Below are 25911 nucleotides of genomic sequence, written 5' to 3'. Positions count from 1 at the left end.
AATGTTCAGAGGCTGACAGTTGGCTTCAAAGGCAGACAGCCATAGGAAGCAGAAGCCGCAAGCTTCAAGCCGACTTTTTCGTAAGGTGCACTCCGTCCTCAGCCAGGAGAGAACAATCTGGAAACAATCTGCTGGGCAGCTGCTCTCATCAACAAACTGTTTATTGTAAGAAAGTGGCTGGGTCAAAGGCTAAACATCAACCCGAACCGAAAGCATACGAGCAAAAATCAATACCGTCCCTGCTAAAGAAACCCGGGACTTCACAGAAAAGACAGGGCAAGAAACTCAGGTTTAGTTCTGAAAGGGCATCAAACTCTCGTATCTCATAAGGGCTGTTTTGCATGTTATTACAAACGGTTATTTGCCGCTATTTTCAGAACAGGAGCTAAAATATGGCCTTCAAAACATACAGAAATCAACTTTACAGATCACTTCCCAAAAAAAGTTACAACAGTTTATATCTAGTTGCTTCCTTTTTGCATTTGTTTTGTAAAAGAACCAACAGGCTTATACACAATGCATGGATAATATAACACATCTTTAAATGTCTATTTAATAACTGGAACACTGACTAAGAGATTATATGAAGGAAATTGTTTTATTTTAGGTGTGACAGTGAAATCCCACTGCTTATATTTTTAAACAGAGTTCTTATCTCAGAGACACATACTGAAATATTTACAGATGAGAGATCTGATCTGGGATTTGCTTCAAAATAATACAGGAGGAGGCATGGGTAGGAACAGATAAAATGAGATTGACCAGAATGGAAAACTGTGAAGCAGACTGATGAATACATATGGGGTTCATTACATTATTTTGTTTACTTTTGTATATTTGAAATTTTCCACAAAATATTTTCTTTTACTTGTATGCACGGTTCAACAGTTGCTACAAAAGAAAAAATGTTTTCTTAAATATAAGGAAAGTATTAACCTACCAGTGCAAATTCATTAATTCTCCATAAGGATACATATACACCACGGTATTACTAGGTCTCCAGCATGGCTGTTTTCAAGCAATGCCTGAAATAAAGCTGTTAAATTCTGAGTTGACACTGGAGAAATAGAAAGAGATGTTCAGTGTGTCCCCACTGAGTTCATGACCCACCAAGCCAGAATCTGACCAAAAGGGTACCACAAGATGGCATTCCACAGTTTAACTGCATTATGGAGTATAAGGACATATATGAACTAGTAAGAAAACCCAACTGACATAAACAACGGGGACCATGTTTTGAAAACAGCCAATTTAGCACACAGACTTCGAAAACACCAGTTGTTTGTAAATTTGAGGCTCCTATATATTGCATTGTTAATTCTTAAACTAACAGGAAAATTAATTTGAGAGTCTCAAATATATAAAATAAAGCAGAAGGCAAAACATTCTTTCACTATGCTTAAATTAACTATGAAAAAGTATCTATCAATGACTTCAAATTGTTCCAGTATAAAGATGAAATGGTAATAATCACAAATTCTTAGGAAAGAATGCATTCAAAGGAACTGCTTTAAAAGTTTAAAAAAAAAAATTTTTTTTTTCACATCCAATTGCTTCGCTGGGACCAGCATAAACACTACAGAGCCCTGGAAAGGATGTGAAAGGTCATTTCATCTACCCTCCCCAGACAGAATAGAGGGGGTTTGGTGATGAGAATTCAGTGTCCTTTAAAAAGCCATCTTCTGTGACAAACTCACTTGGCCATTCTGAGACACCAGACCTAATCCCATCACCACGAAGGGAAAATACACACAAAGAGGAGACTCTTCAAAAGTACGGACCTTTGACATTTAAAGCATTTTACGGACTGAAAAGCCACAGAAAAACTTAAATCATCGCATATCTCAAAGTTGTCTCTGGAAGGCAACAATCTAGAGTAATAATCTAGGCAATTCTGGGCAGAGAGAGCCTGGACATTCCCCACTCACCGCCCCCCCCCCCCCCCCGCACCTCCACAAAAATGAACCATCATTTTTAAATGTATGAAACCACAATTTGATGTTTTCTTTTAAAAGATGTATTTCCTTATTTACTGAGATTAAAAACAGGAAGGGGCATTAGTGGTGCCATCATTCAGTTACTCCCTAGTACCTGCTGTATGTAGGATTCATTTTTCCTCAAAGACCAGAAAACAAATTATCAAATACTTTCCTATGGCAAAGAAAAGCAAACCTTTACAAGTATTCTTAGAAGAAAATTCACTTTTAATTTTAATTTTTCAAACTTTTACTTTGGCTGCAGAAGTCAAGTAGATTTAAACTAACAGTTTTTACAGTTCAGGGCTCAGGAAGGACTCGTGGTAAGTGATACTGACTAATGGCCTGGCAACGTGTCTGTTCAGAACTGCGCAATCCTGCTGACTGGTGATGGTGGATGGCACTCCTCCTTTGAAAGAGATTCTATTGCGAATCCGAATTCAAATCTTGGAGATGCAGGAGCTGACTAACACAATCCTTCTCTTTGCCCATAACCCCTACCTCTCCACACTTGGACATACACACAGGAGACACAACAAAATGATGTTGTAAATCTCCATGTGTCAATGGGAAAGTACATTTCATTTTCAGCAGAAATGTCTATGTATTATAACCTAAGTCTTCTCTCATCCTTGTGGTTAAATGGGGAAAACACCTCTCCATCAAGGAAGGTCCTAATTCAGCAATCTTATAGCGTTTTCTCTTAAAGTTTCAGTGAAAGTAATTCACTACGCTTAAAATTGTAAAGACTTGAATGCCACTAGAAAATCAGTTAAAACAAATATTCTAATGACTAAATTATTTTCATTTAAAGCCATGTTCCTCAATTGATCTAATGGGGTTTGATCTCTAGAATTCTCTATGAGGGATAGTATCTCCAACAATTAATAAGAACAAAATTATAGTCTACATGCCAGTATTTCTTCCAATGATTATATTATTAAATATATTATTAATAAAACAAAGCCTGAAAACACTTTAGGAAAGAAAAATACTGACAAAGCAAGCAGAGGGATCATGCAGAACTGAATGTCTTAGAAACATACAAGACCTAGAAAGCTGTGGGAGACACAGCAGTGCCTGGAAAGACGCACCTACTCACAGGCAGCCACTGAGGGGCCGAAACAGGACCACAGCCAAGTAAGCGATCAGCGTTCCCTCCTTACCTCCAAGAGAAAGTGACTGATGGACAGACACACTAACCTTGGCCGAGCTTTCCTGTTGCCAACTTGGCCAAAGAAAGGTCACCCTGTACTGACCCAGCCTCCCTGCTGAGATCTGACACAGGAACACCACGACGCTGAACCCTCCCCGCTCAGGCAGGGGAGACGGAGGATTAAACACCATTTGGGTCCACAAACTGCGTGTCGGTTTTGAAATCCTGAAATACTATAAACATTTTCTCAAGACTGCACAACCCTCGGAGCAACATTCTCAGATTATTAGCATGAACGTAAACAAAACGAGTTCCCCGGCTATAATTCACATCCCAGAAAACTGAACTAGAACATTTATCAAACAGGATTCAGGCCTCAGAACCCCACATTCCTGCACTGACTGCCAGCTCGGCAGCCGGGAGAGCCACGAACCGATGGCTCTGCTGTGACCACGGGCCGCCTCGCCACCGTGCCCATTTCATCCTGGCCTTGGCTCCGAACCTGATCACAAGGGGCCTTTGATTGTGCCCCCAAACCCGGTACCAGTGTGGGCTTATTCCCTGGGATGTATTTTTTAGACCTGGGAGACCAAAATCTGTTCTAAAGAATGTTGCCAGCCTTCCTAGAGACAGCTTCAATCGACTTCCCCAGGAGGTAACGCCATAATCCATACCCCCTCACACATGGCAGCTATTAGGGAGCTGGTATAGAAGACAAAAAGCATTTGGTCCGGGAGGATTTTTTATTCCAAAAGAGCCTGTTTCCCATCCACAAATCTGTGACTGCATAAGCAGTGGATATAAATAGTCTGAGGAAATAAAACCACCCTCTCTCAACAGGGTACTTCCTATCCCCAGAAGGAAACTGCAGAGAAGATGCTCCCTCCAAGGCAGTACCCCCTCCCCAGGTCAGCCAGCAAGAGCTGCAACACAGAGAAAACCCAAACCGTGACAACACCAATTAAAAGCAGACAGCAACCAAAGTTGTATCTGTCTGCATTTCCCCCCCGGTGCATTATCAGTCTCTGCCTTGATTGTAGCCAGAAGCATTCACCCCAGAGCCACTTTGAAACTTTCTTGTGCAACCAAGATTCAAGTAAAAATACAGCACGTACAGTAGCTGAAAAGCCTCTCCCCACCCACAAAAAAAAAAAAACCACAGAATAAAATGAAGGCAGCAAAGGAAAACATCCCAAGTATTATTTCTTTTTGCATTTCAACATCAAACTCATCATGTCACCTTTGCCATAGGTATTATGTTTGATAACAGGAAGTCGGTTAAAATGAAGCAAAAATTTCTGGTTTAGGTGAAGGGCAAAGGAAGAAAGAAAGGAGAGAAAGAGGTATATGAAAGACCCTTAAAAGCCTTCATAGCTATAAAAGCTTTTAAATGTTTGCTTTAATCTGCCATCTGCCCTTTAGCTGGTGCCGTATCATAAAACAGCCGCCCCCGACGCCATGTCAGCCACAAGTGAAAAGCTATTCAGGGCACACCTGGAATTCTGGGTTTCTCTCTAATTTGGATCTCTAAAAACTATTTTTTAAGCTGTATTCTAGAGGAACACTAGGAGTTTCCGCCTCGCTGTACATTCAAGATTCAGAACTAGGATAAAAGGGGGAGGGAGGGAAGATTCCGTGCCAAATAACTATGCTAAAACAAAGGAAAGCAAAGATTTTTTTTCTTAATTGGAGAAGTCTAATTAACTCAGAAAAATACATGAGACCCTTCACTGCTACACAATCCAGTTTGCTCCTCTGAGGGGCAAGGACCCCCTCCCTACCCTCCCCCCACTGGCAGGACCACTTGAGATTCAGATGAGATCCTGACACCTGGGAAGCCCCTTGGTTAACTATAAAGCCTGTGAGCAAGATGAGAAATCGTCTCTTGTTTTCCAGAAACTTCCACAGCAAGGTCTCACACTTAGCAGGCGCTCGGATGTTTGCTAAATGAAGTGGTCGGCTAGAGAAGGAGGGGTAAGTATCATGCGGTATGACTTCGTCTGAGTTTCTTCATAAAGCAACCAACATCAAAAAAGTAATTCCCTAGGTGGAAGGGACAATACGGTTTTCGACACATTTGCAAATATCAAAACTATCCTTTTACTGGACTGAATGTCAATACTATGACATAGTATGAGTGTGTTTCATGTTTGGTAATTGCAATCATTGTTGCTTTTGTTGTGGTCATCCATGTACAATGCTTGGTGTCAGTCGATTTATCTCTTGTAAAAATAAAATACAGTGTGTGTGTGAAAAAAAAAAAAAAAAAAAAAAAAAACTATCCTTATCAATAATACCTGTTTGGTTAGTTATTTTATACATATTTGTGTATACATGTCAATCCCAATCTCCCAGTTCATCCCACCACCACCCGCCCCCCGCTTTCTAATAAGAACCTGCTATATAAAAAAAAAACAAATAAAATAAATTTCAAAAAAAAATCCTCCCTGGAAACAAACAAACAAACAAAAAAACTGTTTGGGCAGGGAGGGAAAAGTTTCACAACAAATAATTTGGGGTTGAATCAAAATGAAATGTTGCACCACGTTTTGTTTTTAAGCATACACAATCCGCCCCACAGTTCCACACCACCAAAGTCACACACACACACACAACATGGTGATTTCTGCCCAGTTTCTTTAACAACAAACCCAGTTGTCACTTCTTATTATGGTTCCATCTTGACCTCGAGGCAAAGGAACCGCACACCCTCTGGCAGGATTCCTGCCTACGTCCTGCTGGCTTCGGATGCTCAGGTCGCCTCCATGCCACTAGCTACGAGCTGTGAGGAACGCCCAAAAGAATCCCAGCTTTACTGCTTCAGAAAGAACCCCGTGTTCCCCAGACCCAAGCGGCGATACCCCAGGATAAGAGGGCAGGCCAAGTCCTCCCCGCTGCCGACCTCAGTGGAGGGCTGTGCACAGCGGCCCCTCCTCCTCCTGCTCCGGGGGGTGGAAAGGGACCCGCTGGCAGCGGGTGGGGCGGAGGGGGACCTCGGCTCTGTCCCAGCCTGTCCAAATCAACCAGCTGCCCCTCTCGGCACAAACGCCTGTGACTCCACTGCCCAGCCTCCTTCTTTCTGCCATTTCCCTGGCTGAGATAAAAACAGCAACAGAGCCCAGAGAAACGGAAACAAGAGGGTGAGTTTCTGGACCAACTGGACTTTAGGTTCTGCCAGGGAAAGAACTGTGTTTTTTCCATAAAATCAGCGTCGCTCACAGACACGCTGGTGTCCCCCACAGGAAAGGTGTCTCCTTGCTAACTTACGGTCACCACCGATGATGGGAGGGAGTAGTGGCCACCCAGCAATCCCACTCCACAGACCCTGGGGCCCCGGAGTGGCTCTAGAGTCTCTGGCTCTAGTCACACCTCCGGAAGGGAAGTCATCTGTTTGAAAGCGCTCACCCCGGAGATGTCAGCATACACACATGGTCTCCTTTGACAAACGGTTCAAAATAGTTCGATAGTCAAGAAAGTGCTACATCCAAGCAGGGGTGGGGACGCTAGAATTAGGAACAACCACCAGTAACCACCTTCCAGCCACGGGAGCGAATGGACGGCTGAGGCCCTGAGACGCACACATGCCGACCTGAGGGCTCAAAAGTAAACCTAATGGTCGTAGCCAGAGTAAAGCCATTTACTAACAAAGCCAACCCTTTTAAAATAATTAATATAGGTGTCAAATATTAAATAAAATATCAATATCGACAAGAGGGTCCTTGCCTTTTAACATTCAAGTTTTGACCATTTATGGGATGCCTTCAAAGTCCAATGACATACAGTAATTTGTTTTTTAATTTTTAATAATTGGTTTTGCTCATTATAAAATTAATACATGTTCATAACAGAGTATTTGGAAAATACAAAGAAATTTTGAAAATTTAATAAAATCACCATTAAGTCTACAAGATTTAATGCTATTTTGTTGCTACAAAATAGCAACAAGATTTTATGGTTAGGCAAATCAACAAAGGTTACACTTCCTTGTGTAAGTTATGCACTTAGCATCCAACTTTTGACGAGACAGATGGACCTGTCCACGGCATCAGAAGGTTTAAAGAGATGCCTCCTGACATCAAAGGGGACTCCTGTGAGAGTGACTGCAGTTTGCTCCCAGATGAATACACTTAGAAGAAAACTGCAGGGATGAGGTACATTTCTCAGAGAGCTCATGTCATAAAAAAAAAAAATACGTAAAACATGAATTTGTAAAAGAGCTTAGAAAAAAAACACTGTCACTGTTTTAGTATCTCCTTTTCGTAAATGAGGCTGATGTGTCACCATAGACTGCTGACATTTTGCTAAAACTTAAGCCTGAATCTCACCAAAGGAAACCCAGACCACAGTGGAATAGATAAGAAATCAGATATTCAGAGCTTGTTGAAATATACCCCCCATATATACTGTCTTTCCTTCCAGTCTTTTTTCTATGGACATATGCGTGTGGGGTATGTGTGCTCATGTATTTTATGGTTTACAACATATCGTAATTTTGTGGAGGCCTGAATTTCAATCCTGCCCCTGGGAGATTCGATTAAATGGGAAGACCTCGGTCAGAGAAGTCCAGCTGGGCCACCCAGCATCTGTACCTCAGCGGAACCTTGTTCCCCCATGGTGTCATGCATGGTGACACTCATGAAGTCACACGTGACTGGATTTTATAGCGAAATCACATGCTACTGTGGTGCCTGGGTGTCAAAGAAGGTCTCAGAAACACACCTCCAGCAAATGCCAAGGGCTGACTGTACTTTGGGTGAATGTTTTTTTTTCTACTTGGATCACATGCTATCTTTTTTCCATTTATATCACTGTAATATGGAAGCACATAGATGCCTCATAAATCTTCTGTGCTATTTGGTATAAAGAGCGAGTGTCCAGGCACCAAACTGTATAAACACAGCTGGTATGCAGTAAAACTATTTAGATAACTAGTGTGTTTATTTTGTTCTTTCACAGTCCATCCTATAAGAGTACCTAGTACACAGTAAATGTTTAATGAAAGATGAATATTATTAACTGTGACTATGAAATAATTTCTACAGGCCCAAAAAAAGTGCCACCGATATAATGGAAAATTACTAAGTTATACTATGCAAAACTGATGTAGAGAGAAAAAAAAAAGCAAATCTCTGAAGAGCTACTTTATAGTTCTAGGATATAGTTCTGCCTGCTCACCAGGCAGCCTGGCTCAGCAGCGACACCATGTGGTGAGAGATCTCTGATCCCCAAGAGCAGAGTATTTCACAGGAAGCGAGAAGCAGAGAGCCAGGGAGGTGGATGGACCTAGAATCTGTCACACAGAGTGAAGTAAGTCAGAAAGAGAAAAACAAATACCATATGCTAACGCATATATATGGAATTAAAAAAAAAATGGTTCTGAAGAACCTAGGGGCAGGACAGGAATAAAGACGTAGACGTAGAGAATGGACTTGAGGGCACGGGGTCGAGGCGGGGGGGAAGGGAGGGGAAGCTGGGATGAAATGAGAGTGGCATGGACATATATACACTACCAAATGTAAAATGGATGGCTAGTGGGAAGCTGCTGCATAGCACAGGGAGATCAGCTCGGTGCTTTGTGTCCATCTAGAGGGGTGGGATAGGGAGGGTGGGAGGGAGACTCAAGAGGGAGGGGATATGGGGATATATGTATATGTATAGCTGATTCATTTTGTTATACAGCAGAAACTAACACAACATTGCAATTATACTCCAATAAAGATGTGAGAAAAAAAAAAAGAAAGAAAACAAACAGCCAGCACAGGCATCTAATCCAAAAGGCAGGTGAGAAAGCTAAAGATGGGCCGTATGTAACAGGTGATGGGATGCCAGGATCCTCTCCGTGTAACTTAATTCCATGGGGAGCAAGGAGATCTATTAAGAAGGCTCAGAATAGAAAGTACGATCCAATTCCATTCCCAATCTATCATCCGTATCTATAACACTCAGCCACCAGCACAATGACGAGAAGGTGTTCCGAAATGTCTCCACCTCAGCATCAGAAGGACGAGGAGGACCCGCCCAGCTGCCTCCAGAAAGACCATCACAGTTGGCGAGTAGCCACCTTTGCACTTGCACAATAATCCTTCAGAGCACTTGTACTCCGGAAAACACACCTCTAAAACCCTGAATTCTCGCATTTCCTTCTACAGCAGATTCCGGGTCTTCTAAGAGGAGTTAATAAACATTAAGAAATAAGGATATACATATGTAACAATCATACGTTCATTCACGCACGCAGTTCCTTGGGCTCCCAAAGTAAAGCAGAATTCAGAGAGAAGCAGTTGGGAGGGAAAGTAGTCCATAGGATAGATACCTAAGATCAACCAGACCAAGTGGAGGGCCCGAAATGAGAAGTGAACATGGCTCAAAATTACGCTTTTCCAAAGTTTTTATATAATAAAGGGCTTGGTTGGCTTGGGGTCTGTGTGGAGTGTTTGTGTATGTGTATATAGAATAAATATTTGCTTTAATATTGTTGAAGCTTTGCATTCCCATGGTTTGTGAATGGGGGTTACCAATGAATAGGAGAAAATGTATCCTCCCACCCCCAGGCAGTTTAAAGAGCCAGAAGGACAAAAATATGAAGCATCTACTGTGTATTGTAACATACACAGACACACAATACAAAGCCTTAGGTATTTCAGGTTATGCCCATTCTAAAGAAGATGGAAAAGCCTAGAGTTCCAAACCTCTGCTCACAGGACAATAACAAGAGAGCAGGTCACTCTTTCCTCTCCATTGCGACGTCCAAGAGTCAGGAGGCCCAAGTCCCAAGACCAGCATGATCACAAGAACTCACGGGAAAGGTCAGGGAGCACTGCCAGGGGCAAGCCTGGGTCTAGCTCGCTCCCTGACCTCGGAGCAGGCAGGCACCCCTCACAGGTCCAGCCTCAGCCCTCCACACTTAGGAAAGGAGGGAGGGAGAGGGTCTAGGAGAGTGACAGCCACCTCCCGTGGGGACCAGAAACCCTCACCCTCAAGGCTCTGCCCCATCCCTCCAAGGTGGGAGGTCTATAAATGGGTCCTCTTTAAGTGTTGAAGCTCTGAGGACTGGCTTTATTTTGATACTTTTTAATAAATCACAGAACAGAGCTGTTGCTTCTTCTATCGACACATAAAACAGAGATAAATGATGTGGAGCTTTGAGGCCTGAGATGAAGGTGCAAACAAAAGTCATACCATTAATCCCCAAGAACACCCATTAAGAAGAGGGCAGGGCTTCCCTGGTGGCGCAGTGGTTAAGAATCCGCCTGCCTGGGCTTCCCTGGTGGCGCAGTGGTTGAGAATCTGCCTGCCAATGCAGCGGATACGGGTTCAAGCCCTGGTCTGGGAAGATCGCACATGCCGCGGAGCAACTGGGCCTGTGAGCCACAAATACTGAGCCTGCGCGTCTGGAGCCTGTGCTCCGCAACAAGAGAGGCTGCGATAGTGAGAAGCCCGCGCACCGCGATGAAGAGTGGCCCCCGCTTGCCGCAACTAGAGAAAGCCCTAGCACAGAAACGAAGACCCAACACAACCAAAAATAAATAAATTAATTAAAAAAAAAAAAAAAAAGAATCCGCCTGCCAATGCAGCGGACACGGGTTCGAGCTCTGGTCCGGGAAGATCCCACATGCCACGAAGCAACTAAGCCTATGTGCCACAACTACTGAGCCTGCGCTCTAGAGCCCGCAAGCCACAACTACTGAAGCCCGCGTGCCTAGAGCCTGTGCTCTGCAGCAAGAGAAGCCACTGCAATGAGAAGCCTGCGCACCGCAATGAAGAGTAGCCCCCACTCGCTGCAACTAGAGAAAGCCTGCTTGCAGCAACAAAGACCCAACGCAGCCAAAAATAAATAAATAAAATAAACAAATAAATTTTTAAAAAAAGAAGAAAAAGAAGAGGGCAGACTGGCTCAAAAAACTGTGCAATGAAAATGCAATGACTGTGAAAAAAAATCATCCATTGCTATACTTTTAAGTTTTTTTAATTAAAAACATTACTTAGGGCTTCCCTGGTGGTGCAGTGGTTAAGAATCTGCCTGCCAATGCAGGGGACACGGGTTCGAGCCCTGGTCCAGGAAGATCCCACATGCCGCGGAGCAACTAAGCCCATGTGCCACAACTACTGAGCCTGCACTCTAGAGCCCGCGAGCCACAGCTACTGAGCCCACTGCCACAACTACTGAAGCCCGGGCGCCTAGAGCCCGTGCTCCGCAACAAGAGAAGCCACCTCAAGGAGAAGCCCATGCATGGCAACGAAGAGTAGCCCCCACTCACCGCAACCAGAGAAAAGCCCGCGCGCAGCAACGAAGACTCAACATAGCCAAAGATAAAATAAGTAAAATAAGATAAATAAATTTACAAAAAAATAAAAACATTACTTAGTCTTTTTAGACCAGGCACCAGGCACTTATTAGGCACATTATACACTTTTAACTTATTCAATCTCCCAACAACACCAATAACATAATAATAATAATTGCACTAAGGTGTTTAATGGGTTTTTTTGTTTGTTTGTTTGTTTGTTTGTTTGTGACTGTGTTGGGTCTTTGTTGCCGCGCACTGGCTTTCTCTAGTTGCAGCGAGCGGGGGCTACTCTTCGTTGCGGTGCGCAGCCTTCTCATTGCAGTGGCTTCTCCTGTTGCAGAGCACGGGCTCTAGGCGCACGGGCTTCAGTAGTTGTGGCACGTGGGCTCAGTAGTTGTGGCTCACGGGCTCCAGAGCGCAGGCTCAGTAGTTGTGGCGCACGGGCTTAGTTGCTTCGTGGCATGTGGGATATTCCCGGGCCAGGGATTGAACCCGTGTCCCCTGCACTGGCAGGCGGATTCTTAGCCACTGCACCACCAGGGAAGTCCCTGCACTAAGGTTTAAATAATACAATTTACACAGAACTTCCATATATACGATTTCATCTAGTTCTAAAATAATTCTGTAAGGTATCCAAATCCTAAATGCTCTCAGATTCTATATCTGTCTTCCCCAAGTGAGCACATCCCACCCAGAGAACTCATAGCTCTAGTCTCTTCTGAAAAGTAAGTTTGCCAAGGGACAGAGAATAACCCAAAAGAGAATTCCTCCTCTTTTAAAACGGTTCGGATAGAGGGTATAATTTGTTCTTTTCCAGGCAAAGCAGGGAAGTTTGGTGTTTAGAGTCACCTGGACTATTAGGTATTTGCTGAAACTATACAGTTACGTCACTAAACTCACAATTTCCCCATTTAGGGGAGACAAACAGAGATAGACCCACAAAATAATTTGCCACAATCAACAAGAAATTGACAGCTTGGCAAAGCAAAAAGATTATTGAGAAGACACACCTGGAGAAAGTGGCAACCTGCCCAACCAGGTAGCAGCCACAGGCATCAAACGCAGACAAAAGGCCAGGAAAATTCCTGAATACATTTCCAACTCCATGACATTTTCCCTTTAGACAAAAGTAAAAGATACCAACTGAAAGCCAGAGCCCCTTTTGCCACAAGATGGCAGACTTCAGCACAAAAGAAACAAAAGTTGTGATTTCCCCATCCAAAGATTCACTGGGGAAGGCCCAAATCAAAACAAAGGCTTTTAATCCCAACTGAATAAATTGCGGTTTCCAAATACACTCTTGACACATAAAAGAGTGACCTTTTCCCCCCTCAAGTGGAAAGGGCCATAACTTTAAGACATAACTCCCTCTAAACTCCAGTGTTCTTCTCTCCCTCCCTTACATAAAACACCAAAGAAATTAGTTATACTTGGACAACTTTAAGACGGTTTCAAAACCTGAAGTCAAAATAGAAATGGAAAATCAAAACAGAAAACAAAATTGAAACCCACTGCAAGGCAACGACTGAGGGAAGGGTCACCGTTCTGAAGAAAGGCACCTGAGGGGACCCCTTCCCAGCCGAGCACACACTCACCTCAGCTGCCGACAGCAAGTAAAGGGGCGTTAAGGCAGGAACATGTTTTGCGTCACAGCTTAGGCCAAGCGTCGTCAGGATCTCCTTAAGGACTTCGTATCTTCTAAAATTGCTTGATTTGAGCAGGTTAAAATCCTCTTGTGTTTGCACTACTGGAGAGCTGGGAGGTAGTTCCAGGTGCACCTGAGGGAAAAAGACACCACGACGTAAATCAGAGGCACTTAGCGACATAAAGAAAAGCAGTGGCTTTACTACTTTTTCTGAAAACTTGAACATGAATCCTTCTAATCATCAACAGTATATAAACCTGGAACCTGAATATTTGGTAAGGAACAACAAGCAATAAAAAGATTCGAGGGAGCCCATTAAAATCGTGGCTGAAAAGATCTGGTGGAAATGACCCTGGATAGTAACTTTCCAGGTCTCGAATTTTATCACTAATCAGTCATGGGACCTTGGGCAAGTCACTTAACTCGGTTATACGACAAACGTTTAGGAACATGGTTGTGCTGAGGACCCAAGTACAGTTGCTGCTGAAGTGGGGGAGGCACAGTGAGTCATGCTCGAAGCTCCTATTCCACCTACTGGTCATAACTCCTGGGGACGGGAGTGGCCTTAGTCACCGCTTTAAGAGTGTTTGCAGGAATACAAATAGAGGAGTGGGGTTTGGCGGACTCCAGAAAGGGCTGCCCCACCTCCCTCCTTCACCTGATAAGACTTGGAATTTCATGTATTTAGTTCAGGCTTTGTTGTACAGTTAAAATTAAAGTAGTTCCGGGACTTCCCTGGCAGTCCAGTGGTTAAGACTCCACGCTTCCACTGCAGGGGGCGTGGGTTCGATCCCTGGTCGGGGAACTAAGAACCCAACATACCGGAACTTCTAGCTGACTCAAACTAGAACCTTCCTATCAATGGTCTGTGTTTTGGTATGAAGGAATGTACTAGAACTTTTGGCTCTGTTGAGATGAGATTTTAACTGGGCATTAGATCCTGGAGGATGCCAGAATACTCAGTACTCAGAAGGGCAATCTGACCATGTTTTATTTTATTTTGCTTTTGCCAGGGGTCAGCTGTGGGATTCTACTGCCTGCAGAGCACCCAGCTGATGTTATAAGAACATTATAATAAAATAAAAAGTATAGTGCTAGGGGCTTCCCTGGTGGTGCAGTGGTTGAGAATCCACCTGCCAATGCAGGGGACACGGGTTCGAGCCCTGGTCCGGGAAGATCCCACATGCTGCGGAGCAACTAAGCCCTTGTGCCTCAACTACTGAGCCTGCGCTCTAGAGCCCGTGAGCCACAACTACTGAAGCCCGCGCACCTAGAGCCCGTGCTCCACAACAAAAGAAGCCACCGCAATGAGAAGCCCGCGCACCACAATGAAGAGTAGCCCCTGCTCAACACAGCTAAAGAAAAGCCCGCGCGCAGCAACAAAGATCTAATGCAGCCAAAAATTAATTAATTAATTAATTAATTTTTTAAAAAAAGTATAGTGCCAGCCTTCAGGCAACTTAAAATCTCTCAATTCCCACTCAAGCCTTAACCAAAACAAAAATACTGCCCAGATATACTGTCTAAAACAATCCAATTGTTGAAAGTTGAAGCCAATCTGAAAAGTTTGCAGAGGACTGTCCGGCAGAGTCCCCACATTCCAGCGGGCCAGCTGAGGGCTGCCTGCCTCACCCACAACTGAGCCTGTTGGCCACGAGCAGCAGGGGACCCTGTCCTCTAAACAGCCCTAGAAAAGGAAGGAGGCAGAAAAGCGAACTCCTTTAAGGTATATGAATCCTACTGTGTCTCCTTCTACCGTGCATTCTTACCCAAAATGTGTGACTCTCATCTCCAAGGGTCAAAGCCAGTGCTGGGACGGATGATCAGCATGGCAACGGGTCACGTTTAATTCACCTGAGCATGTGACTGTCCGGAGGTTACCTCTTACAGGTGGCAGAAATCAAACGAACCAAGTTCTGTCCCCACCTGGGCCCAAGGAGGGGGGTGAGTGTGGTTAATGGCCAATGTACTCCCTGGGCTGAGCGAGTACACCCAGGGTGGGGTGCTACAGAAGTCCCTGTCACAAGTGAGAGATGCCGAGGACAAAAAGGAGAGCTCCCCCTGCGAGCAGGCCTCCGGATTCCAGGAGGTGAGAGAAAGCACAGCTGTCGACATTGTGGGCGAAGTGCGACTGTCGGTTTCAAGGTTAGGTGCTTCTACAACAGTAGTGAGAAGACAGGCCGTCTGGCTCTGCACCTCAAACCGTCTGGCAAAACGGCCACCAGCGCATGTGCGTGCCACAGCCACCCTCCTGGTCCTCTGGCTGTGATGCTGTTACCATAGTGATGGGCCCATTTCTGTAACTTGGCTTCGTCTAAAATTAAGGCATTTATTTAGAGAAGACCCAAAGCCATAACTGAAAATGTCTCCAGTCACAGTCGGGACGGGGGGTGCTACTGGCATCTATCTACCCCCTACAACAAAGAAGGAACCGGTCCGAAATCTCAGCAGTGCCATGGTTGAGAAACTCTGCTATAAAAGCAGAACCACTTCTGCTATGTGCTAAGCTAAATAAGAACACAAAATATTTCAAATCCATTTCACAGGCTCTATTTGCACAACCTTCATGCCAAACTCCTGGTCCATTTGATAAATCGAATGTCAGCATTAACCCACAGCCTTAAACTTTCCCTGCAAATCTGGTCAGCAGAACAGTCCATCAGAATTTCCTTTTTCTGTACGACGATGAACGCCATGCCTAAGGTCTCAGTGTCAGCTCCCTGGCTGTGAGACCACCACCTACTGAGCAGCTGTGGTTTGTCCTTGAAGTCCTCCTCTTACTGGGTTACATCATTGCCCCATTTATTACAAAAATGAAGACTATGAAATTGAACAGGGAAAGAGGAAACTAACCAGCCTGTGCTAATATTTATTGGTTGATCTCGGCAGCAAGGTATGGTAGTGACACAGGCCTGAGAAGAAAACAGTGACCCTGTCACACAGAGACTGGAAGTCATTTAAAATCAAAAATGACATTCTAATCCCCTGCATCTGATTTCTGAAGCTGCATCATATTGCCTTTCATCCTAGGGCAATGCATGCGTATCAAATTTTATGACAGTAACGGGGTCAATTTAAATGGTGCAGCAAGCAAGATTTGCTATGTGACTCAGAGAAATGGATCTCAACAGTGCCGAATCAATTTTCTAGTACAAGTCTGTGCACAGGGGTGGTAAAATTCACTGCTGAAAGCTGAAATGCGGCTCTAGGAAGTCAGGGTTTTAAGTGGATTTTCTGAGTTACTGTAGTTACCATATTTGCAGACAAAAAGATAAGAGGAACTTTATTAGGCCTCCAAAAACTAATTCATGTGGTTTGCAGCCCACATGAAACCTGCTTGCATTGTACATGTTCATCTGCGAACATGTTCATGCCCCCTTAAAGAATGTTTGGTCAGAAAACCCAAGAGACTTAATTTCTAGGAGGGCTAGAGAGACGCACAGCATATGAAATGAAACCATACCAAAAAAAAAAAAAAAAAAGGAAACAATTCACTAACTCAATATAAAGATCCCTATAATAAAACAAAATCTGTTACACTCATCCTGGGAACCATTCTGGGCAAAACATCCACATCTACTTAGTCTTCTCATCAGATCATCAGGGACTTCCCTGGCGGTCCAGTGGTTGAGACTCCGCCCTTCCATTGCAGGGGGTGCAGGTTTGATCCCTGGCCAGGGAACTAAGTTCCCACATGCCGCGCAGTGCAGCCAAAAGATAAACAATCATTAGATCATCAAATGCTTAAGGATGAGCGTTCATCTAAACTCTAACAAAAACTTTTGCCCAGGGACTTCCCTGGTGGTCCAGTGGTTAAGACTCCGCGCTCCCAATTCAGGGGGCCCAGGTTCAATCCCTGGTCAGGGAACTAGATCCCGCATGCCACAACTAAGACTCAGAGCAGCTAAATAAGTAAATATTCAAAAAGGGAAAAAACACTTTTGCCCAAAGGCATTAAAAGATTTGCAGTAAATGATCAGGAATTCTGAAGTAGTCTATCCTGCTACCATTGGCTTAAACAAACAAATGAAAAGCTCAAAAGAAAAAGAATGTGGGGGCGGGGGGGGGAACCAGCAGATGAACTAAAGGAGCCCCCTTAGCATGGGAAGGGAAGTAAAATTTTCCTTTTATCTCTGTTTCCATTTTTTCTTACCTATGTATTAATTTGCTATAAATCTAAATCACTTCAATATTCTCTTATTTGAAACTGTTCTCAGCACTTAGATTTTAAGACTGACAAATCATAAAGGAATTGAGGATATGAAGGTGTTTTCAGCACTCACTATCCCAGCAGTTGGTGAGCATTTCACACAAACCCCTAACAATATTTTAATGTGATAGTTACTACTGTTTACCACCCCAAGGCACTCAATTCCCTTCATTAAATAACAGTTCGATTATATTAACTAAAGTGTGCTTTGAGGCAAGAGAGTGGGGACTGATGGATTTTAGAAAGAGTATTACCAGTGTATAGATCAAGACAAGAAACAAGTTTTGGCTAATTCTTGGTTAACCAGCAATCTTTAATTAGCCATAATACTAACTATGTATTAATTAGTTCCTCCATCACAAGTCTTTTGGTGAAACAGGATATTCACAGGAAAGCCTGCTACTCACCATCAGCAAAAATTCCCAGCCAGAAGTCAGAAGCACCACCCCAGCACACAGACTCTCCAACCTTTCCAAGTACAGCCTTCGAGAGAATATCCAAGCAAAGAGACCCAAAGATCCTGACTTGGATGCCGGCCTGCGTACCTGGCAGAGAACAGCTTCTCCTCCGCACGTTCCGAAAGGCACTTGCACAATCAGCCTGTCCTCGTCCTCGTTCTCCAGGTGGCCCTGGAGCTTGCCCAGGCCGAGCGGCTCCCCGGGGCCCCCCTCGTAAACGCAGCCGCTGATCAGGACGCTGAGCCTCACCTGGCTCCAGTCCGCCTTGCAGAAAACCAAGCTCTGCACTGTGTCCTGCAGCGGGGCCTTCCTGGTCACCTGGAAGCCAGCAAGCGTGAAGGGCGACGACAGGCCCAGTACCTTCCCTCCCTGAGAAAGATAGGCCATGAACCTCCGGGACAGGTCCTCAGGGACGGACTCCCTCGTGGCAATGACCACCAACAGGCAGTTGTCCGGCCACGGGTCCCTGAGAGCACTTTCCAGCGGCAGGTGGTACAGAGTGTAACAGCTGGTGTCCACGCAGTCGGCCAGAGCCGACCGGACCTGCTGGAGCCGGCCCAGGGCGTCCTGGGAGTCGGACCCCACGTAGAGAAGGATGTTGGGTGCCTTTCCCGTGAGGTTGACCCTCCTCGGTTCTCTCTTGGGGCAGAGGTCATACGCGATACCCTCCAAACCACTGCTGTAGTCGTAGGGAAGATCTGGAATGTTCTCTGCAGAGGCAAACTTGACGGACTCGATGGTGCTGTTCTCAAGCTCCAAACACTCGTGGCAGCTAGAAAGATGGAGGTGACAGTGCTCGACGGAGCCCACGCCTCTGTCGCTCTCCCCGGCAGGCTCGCCCCCAAGGGCACCGCCTTGCCCCTGCGTGGGTGCGGAACCCAGAGCCTGGCGGTCCTCTCTGCCAATGTGCTCCATAGCCCCCAGCTCAGGCTTGCTCTCAACAGAAGATTCAGGCTGGGGCTCTAGGAGCTGGGCTGGCGTGTCTGAGGCCTGATCCTTAAGTTCCTTCAGAGCGGAGTCCTGCAAGTGGACAGCTGAAGAGAACAGAAAAGACAATCCATCAACCCTCTGGTTTGTCATGCAGCTCAGCTCAGAACCTCAGGGCGCTCTCTGCGCTGCACGACCTACATTCCAGGGCAGCCCTCATTCCCCTCCGCCCCAACTCTGAGGCGTCCTTGGGAACCACGTAACTGCTCCCACCTGCTCGGAGGGTGCCCTTGACAATCCCGAGTAAAATCTCACGTGTCCACACCTTTCCCATACAGATCGGAAAACCTCACACCCCCTTATTGACTGGTGAAGAAAGTGAGATTCGGAGAGGTGATTTTGTCCACTTGCTTATAGATTCAATTTCGTGGCTATCAATCTCCTATATGATAATGAAACTCAAAAACAAGGCACATAGCTAGAGTCTAACCACGCACACCCCAGCAAAAAGCCACTCTCAGGACGCTTCATTGGATCAACCGGGGAGAAGGATCTTGCCAGTATCTTGACCCAGGTCTGGAATATAAGTTTACAATCACTGATTCAAAAAACATTTACTGAGCACTTGCCAAACGTCTGGCATGGTATTAGGCACATGCACATGGCCAATGGGGAAATGAAGTGATTTTCACAAGTTTCCAGAGCTGGTGACACTCATTGGCTCAAGATACAAATGAAGACTTTCTTGTAAGTCAATTATACTTCAATAAAATAAAATTTTAAAAGTATATGTGTACATCCGCTTCCCTGGGGGCGCAGTGGTTGGGAGTCCGCCTGTCAGTGCAGGGGACACGGGTTCAAGCCCTGGTCCGGGAGGATCCCACATGCCGCGGAGCAACTAAGCCCGTGAGCCACAACTACTGAGCCTGCGCTCTAGAGCCCGCGAGCCACAACTACTGAGCCTGCGTGCCACAACCGCTGGGGCCCATGCGCCTGAACCCCAAGCTCCGCAATGGTGGGGGGACCACCACAGTAAGGGGTCCGCGCACTGCAGTGGGAGTGGCCCCCGCTCTCCGCAACTGGAGAAAGCCCGTGCGCAGCAATGAAGACCCAACGCCGCCGGGAGTGAAATTAATTGGTTAATTAATTAATTTTAAAATATATATGTGTATACATATACATTAAAAAGACTTACATGGACATGGAAAGCCTACTTTTTTTTAAAAAAATAATAAATTTATTTATTTATTTTTGGCTGCATTGGGTCCTCGTCGCTGCGCACGGGCTCTCTCCAGCTGCAGCGAATGGGGGCCACTCTTCGCCACGGTGCGTGGGCCTCTCATTGCAGTGGCCTCTCCTGCTGCGGAGCACAGGCTCTAGGTGCACGGGCATCGGTAGGTGTGGCACGCGGGCTCAGTAGTTGTGGCGCATGGGCCCAGCCGCTCCGCGGCACGTGGGATCATCCCGGACCAGGGCTCGAACCCGCGTCCCCTGCGCTGGCAGGCGGACTCCCAACCACTGCGCCACCAGGGAAGTCCCGGAAAGCCTACTTTTAAGCCTAATTAAGGAAGAACATTTTGCGTGTTTCCTGAAAAAAGATGTGTCCCAAAATGATGTAGTTGTATATGTTTTAAGTAAAAAAAACTGTTAGATTTAGAACTTCATAGTAACACTGGCTATGCCTTCCATTCAGTTAAACTATGGTCTAGAAACCAGTTATACTGTATTAGAGTGTGTGAAATAAATATTATATGGGTTCTAAATTTGCATGCCATTTCATGAACAACGCAATTATGGGAAATCCTTGTTTAAGAATTTGAAAAGCACTAATGATATAGTCAGGGATAAGCACCTCAAAAAAAAAAACTGACACATGTATGAATGTTATACTATTATGGTTCTATCCAAACTGCTGGCTGAATTAAGCTGCAAATAAGCATTGCCCTTAAGTCATACCAAACAACAGTCCTTAAGCTCATAACTAATGGCATCCTGCTATGATGAAAACATTTCCGAAGATGACTTACAAATGATCTTTTGGGGTATCAGTCCATTAGCCACCTGGAGTCTATCTTCAAGGAACGCCACTCCCAGCTTGCTGAAGTCATCCACACTTGCTTTGGCGATTAACTGATAAGGATCCCCAGGTCTGCAAGCTAACGGCAAACAACAATCCGACCACTTCACAATCTGAGAAGAAGTGGGTGAGGGAGGAGGAAGAAAGACAGGATGAGATTTTTCTTCACTAAAATAACCAGATACTTTACTTTTCCCTTCAGCTCCCACCACTATATTACAGTCCAACAATGAATTACTGGATAGTACATTTTAACATCAAAGATGTCCTGGTTCAAGCATTCTCATTTCTACTTAACAGGGCTTAACAAAGCACTAGATGTAACTCTCTCATATAAAAGTAATTGAAGTCTTAACTGCTTTTCAAGGGACTAAAAGGGGAAAGGGCCATTCCCTACATACTGGAAAGACATAAACTTGCCCTTCACTAACAGGAAATAGGAGAGAACAAGCCTGCAATATCCAATGATTCATAGATATTCATTCACCCTTAGATCAGCTTTTCTCAAAGTGGGGTCCAAGACCCACTACAACAGAACTCCCCGGGAGCAGATGAAAACTTCATGTTTCTGGGCACTACTCTCTGTCTGGTGCTTCAGACTCTCTGGAGTTGCAGCCCAGGAATCAGAAGTTTAAACATGCTTCCCACTGATTCCTGAATGTGAGAGCAACCGTCTCCAGAGAGCTCCGGCCTGTCGCAGTTCACATTTCCACCACAAGGGGGACAGGGAAAATGAGAGTAGACAAAGCTCAGTCCTTTAAGCCAGCGGTCCCCAAACTTTTTGGCACCAGGGACCAGTTTCATGTAAGACAATTTTTCCACGGACCGGGGTAGGGGGGATGGTTTCGGGATGACTGAAGCACGTTACATTTATTGTGCACTTTATTTCTATTATTATTATTACACTGTAATATATAATGAGATAATTATACAACTCACCATAATGCTGACAGGAGGCGGAGCTCAGGCAGTAATGCGAGCGGCGGGGAGCAGCTATAAATACAGATGAAGCTTCACTCGCCCATCCACCGCTCACCTCCTGCTGTGTGGCCTGGTTCCTAACAGGCAATGGACCAGTACCGGTCCGTGGCCCAGGGGTTGGGGGCCCCTGCTTTAAGCCTTCCAGTGTTTATGAAAAAATTTGAGACTGGGACAAGAAGGGGAGCCCCTTGGGGTTGGGAGCCTGGCTCTGGAGCCCTAGATCTGGGTCTGGGTCAAACTCTGCTAATCGTCTCAGAACCTCTCAAGTCTCAGCTTCTTCATTTCATAAAACAGGAATAATGATAGTACCCATCATTGTATAGGTTTGTTATGTTAATGAAATTAAAGAGTTTATGTAATGCCCCCAGTAGAAAGCTTGGGACAGAAAAAGCGTTCAATTAATGGAAGCCGCTATTATTAGAATCTGGCTTTAAAAGCAATATTGAATATAGTGGTCCCTTTCCAAGATGCCATGAATAATTTCCCTACTTCCCAAAATCTTCTCAGGGATGTCCTGCCCCAAATTTCATGATCAGAGATATATACTTTTGAATTCCATTTTTTATATTGTTAGGTTAGGTTTTTAGAACTAACTCTTGCTGAAAACAATTTTGAAATGCTGGATATGGAATTCCCTGGTGGTCCAGTGGGGTTAAGAATCTGCCTTCCAATGCAAGGGATGCAGATTCAATCTCTGGTCGGGGAACTAAGATCCCACATGTCATGGGGCAACTAAACCCTTGTGCTGCAACTACTGAGTCTGTGCCACAACTACAGAGCCCAAGTGTCACAACTAAGACCCGACTCAGCAATAAATAAATAAATAAGTAAATGCTGGATAAATAAAGAAAACATCATTTTAAAAGCACTGGAGAATTGACTAGATAATAAAGAACTTCCGGGCCAAATGCCAGGGTAAATCCTGAACCTACAGAGGTAAGGGGAATTCCCACAAGCCAAGGAACATTGGCCCTGAGGGTACTTGCTTATCCAGGAAACCTGGGATTTAAAAATCAGGGTCCATAAATAAATAAATAAATAAATAAATAAAGTCAGGGTACAACTGGCATCAAGATAAACATATAGATCAATGGAATAGAACTGAGAGTATAGAAATAAACATATACATTTGTAGACGATTGATTTTGGACAAGGTTCCCAAGACAACTCAAAGGGAAATAATCATCTTTTCAACAAATGTGCTGGTACAACTAGGTATCCACATGCAAAAGAATGAATATGTACCCCTATCTCATACCATGTATTACCAGGTACAAAATTAACTGAAAATGGATCAAATCCTCAATATAAGAGCTAGAACTACAAAACTCTTCGAAGAAAACATAGATGTAAATTGTCATGACCTTGGATCAGGCACTGGTTTCTCAGTAAGACACCAAAAGTACAAGCAACGAAAGAAAAAAATAAATAAATTGGACTTCATCAAAATTTTTGAGTGGGATTTCCCTGGTGGCACAGTAGTTAAGAATCCTCCTGCCAATGCAGGGGACACGGGTTAGAGCCCTGGTCCGGGAAGATCCCACATGCCACAGAGCAACTAAGCCCGTGTGCCACAACTACTGAGCCTACACTCTAGAGCCCGAGAGCCACAACTACTGAAGCCCATGTGCCTAGAGCCCGTGCTCCGCAATAAGAGAAGCCACCACAATGAGAAGACTGTGCACTGCAACGAAGAGTAGCCCCCGCTCGCCACAACTAGACAAATCCCACGCACAGCAACAAAGACCCAACACAGCCAAAAATAAATAAATTAAATTTATAAAAAAAAAAATTTTGTGCTTCAAAGAACACTTTCAAGAAAGTGAAAAGACAACCCACAAAATGGGAGAAAATATTTGCAAATCATGTATCTGATAAGAGATTTGTATCCACAATATATAAAGAATTCCCACAACTCAACAATAAAAAGACAAATACCCAATTTAAAAATGGGCAAAGGATCTGACTAGACATTTCCCCAAAGAAAATATACAAGTGGCAATAGCACTTGAAAAGATGCTCAACACCATTCATCATTAGAGAAATGCAAATCAAAACTACAATGAAATGGACTTCCCTGGTGGCGCAATGGTTAAGAATCTGCCTGCCAATGCAGGGGACACAAGTTCGAGGCCTGGTCCAGGAAGATCCCACATGCCATGGAGCAATTAAGCCCGTGTGCCACAATTACTGAGCCTGCACTCTAGAGCTCGCAGGCCACAACTACTGAGCCCGTGTGCCCCAACTACTGAAGCCCGCGTGCCTAGAGCCCAAGCTCCACAACAAAAGAAGCTACCGCAATGAGAAGCCCGTGCACCGCAACGAAGAGTAGCCCCCGCTCGCCGCAACTAGAGAAAGCCCACGTGCAGCAACGAAGACCCAAAGCAGCCAAAAATAAATTTAAAAAAAGCCTACAATGAGATACTTCATCCTCTACTAGGATGGCTAAAATCAAAAAGATGGACACTAGGGAATTCCCTGATGGTCCAGTGGTTAGGACTCCACGCTTTCACTGCCAATCGGGTTCAGTCCCTTTCAGGGAACAAATATCCCACATGCCATGAAGCGCGGTCAAAAAAAAAAAAAAGGACAATAACAAATATTGAGGATGTTGAGAAATCAGAACCCTAAGACACGGCTGGTAGAAATGTAAAAGGGTGCACCCTCCTTGGAAAAGAGTTCATCAGTTCCTCAAAAAGTTAAACAGAGTTTCCAAATGACCCAGAAATTCCACACCTAGGTATATACCTAAGGGAACTAAAAATATACATCTACACACAAAACATGTACACAAGTGTTCATAGCAGCATTATTCATAATAGCCAAAGAGTAGATACCCCAAATGTCCATCAACAGATAAATGGATAAATAAAATGTATATATCCATACAATGGGATATTATTCAGCCATGAAAGGGAATGAAGTACTGATACATGTTACAATGTAGATGAATCTTGAATACATTATGCTAAGTCTAGGAAGCCAATAACTAAAGGTCACATATTATATGATTCTATTTATATGAAATATTCAAATCAGACAAATCTATAGAGTTGGAAAGTAGATTAGTGGCTCCCAGGGACAGGACCATTGGGGAGTGACTGCTAATAGGTACACATTTTTTTGGGGGGGTGATAAAAATGTTCCAGAATTAGATGGTGGTGATGACTGCACAACTGCTGAATTGTAATTATACACTTTAAAAGGATGAAATTCATGGTATGTGAATTGTATCTCAATTTTAAAAAGAAAAAGAAAAGAGTCTGGAGTCCTCCAAGGTTCAACACTACCCCACAGAATCGTTATGCCTTAGTATTTCATTTCTCTCCTTAAAGAGAATTCAAACTGAATTTAACTTTTCTCCTTAGGCAAACAATAATTTTTAAAGTTGAGAAACACTGTCTTCGAGGGAAAAATAATAAATGCAAGCCTTTATGGTCAAAAGGTCGAAACGCACTCATCAGTCTAGCTTATTTGGAGAAAGAGAAACCTCAGAGTTTTTAGCTCAACGTGTAGCTTTCCCTCCCTTTTACCACCTACTTCTCCCACCTCCTCCCAGACATCCAGCCAGAGTGAGCAGAATTCACCTGGACGGGCCAGCCTGACCAATGCTTCAGCAGGACTCTGCATTTCAAATAGGACATCTTTGATCCAGGGTGAAGAGTTGAAGTCTACAATTCAGACAAATATTTAGTTGATTCCCAGCTTTGAGAATGCAGGAAGGATGTCAGCTCAGGAGGATGAGAAGATAAAGTATCGCCTTGGCAAGAGCTGACTTTTCAGATGAGGGTGAATGGGAAACATGAAAAGGAGCAATGCAACCTCCTGCATGAGGCTAAAAGCATCTTTGTTCTCAGCGCTATCGCTGGCAGAGAATAAGGACAAATACTCAGCCGGTGGAGATACAGCCCAGAATTTAGTTGTTCAGACGTTGATGTAGCACCCTGCTGCAGCGGGCACTGGCGTGGAGCTGTGCCTCAAAGTAAGCACTTCCTGTAAAAGGAGCCAACAATGAAATCCTCACACCCAGGAGAGACGCAGGAGATAAAGCAAGGGGGGAAGGACAGGAAGCAGCCAGAGAACAATATACACACACGTCCTTGATCAAGTTTCTCAACTAGCCCGGCTGTTTCCTCACCTCAGTGCATTTCCTTTTTCTAGGAACGTGGTCCGTGAGCCACAGACCATGCAAA

General features: G+C 44.5%; 1 protein-coding gene across 4 annotated transcripts in view; it reads right to left on the bottom strand.

Annotated features, from left to right (window-relative positions):
* The window catches only part of HLCS (holocarboxylase synthetase), a 195021-nt gene that overhangs the window by 155716 nt on the left and 13394 nt on the right, over nt 1-25911 (bottom strand). For 3 of the 4 annotated variants that reach the window (XM_082394585.1, XM_082394583.1, XM_082394584.1), the window contains exons 3-5: nt 20688-20850; nt 17821-18767; nt 13016-13198 (exon numbers count right to left, since the gene is read on the bottom strand). In XM_082394585.1, coding sequence (XP_082250711.1) covers nt 13016-13198; nt 17821-18767; nt 20688-20850 — 1293 coding nt within the window. Of the gene's footprint in view, nt 1-13015; nt 13199-17820; nt 18768-20687; nt 20851-21676; nt 21696-25911 lie in introns of those variants that run through there. The other variant, XM_082394586.1, reaches the window with a different exon arrangement.

This window comes from Balaenoptera borealis (genome assembly GCF_965194805.1).
Source record: "Balaenoptera borealis genome assembly, chromosome: 5".
Taxonomy (NCBI): Eukaryota; Metazoa; Chordata; class Mammalia; order Artiodactyla; family Balaenopteridae; genus Balaenoptera; species Balaenoptera borealis.
This window is presented reverse-complemented; position numbering and strand designations above follow the sequence as displayed.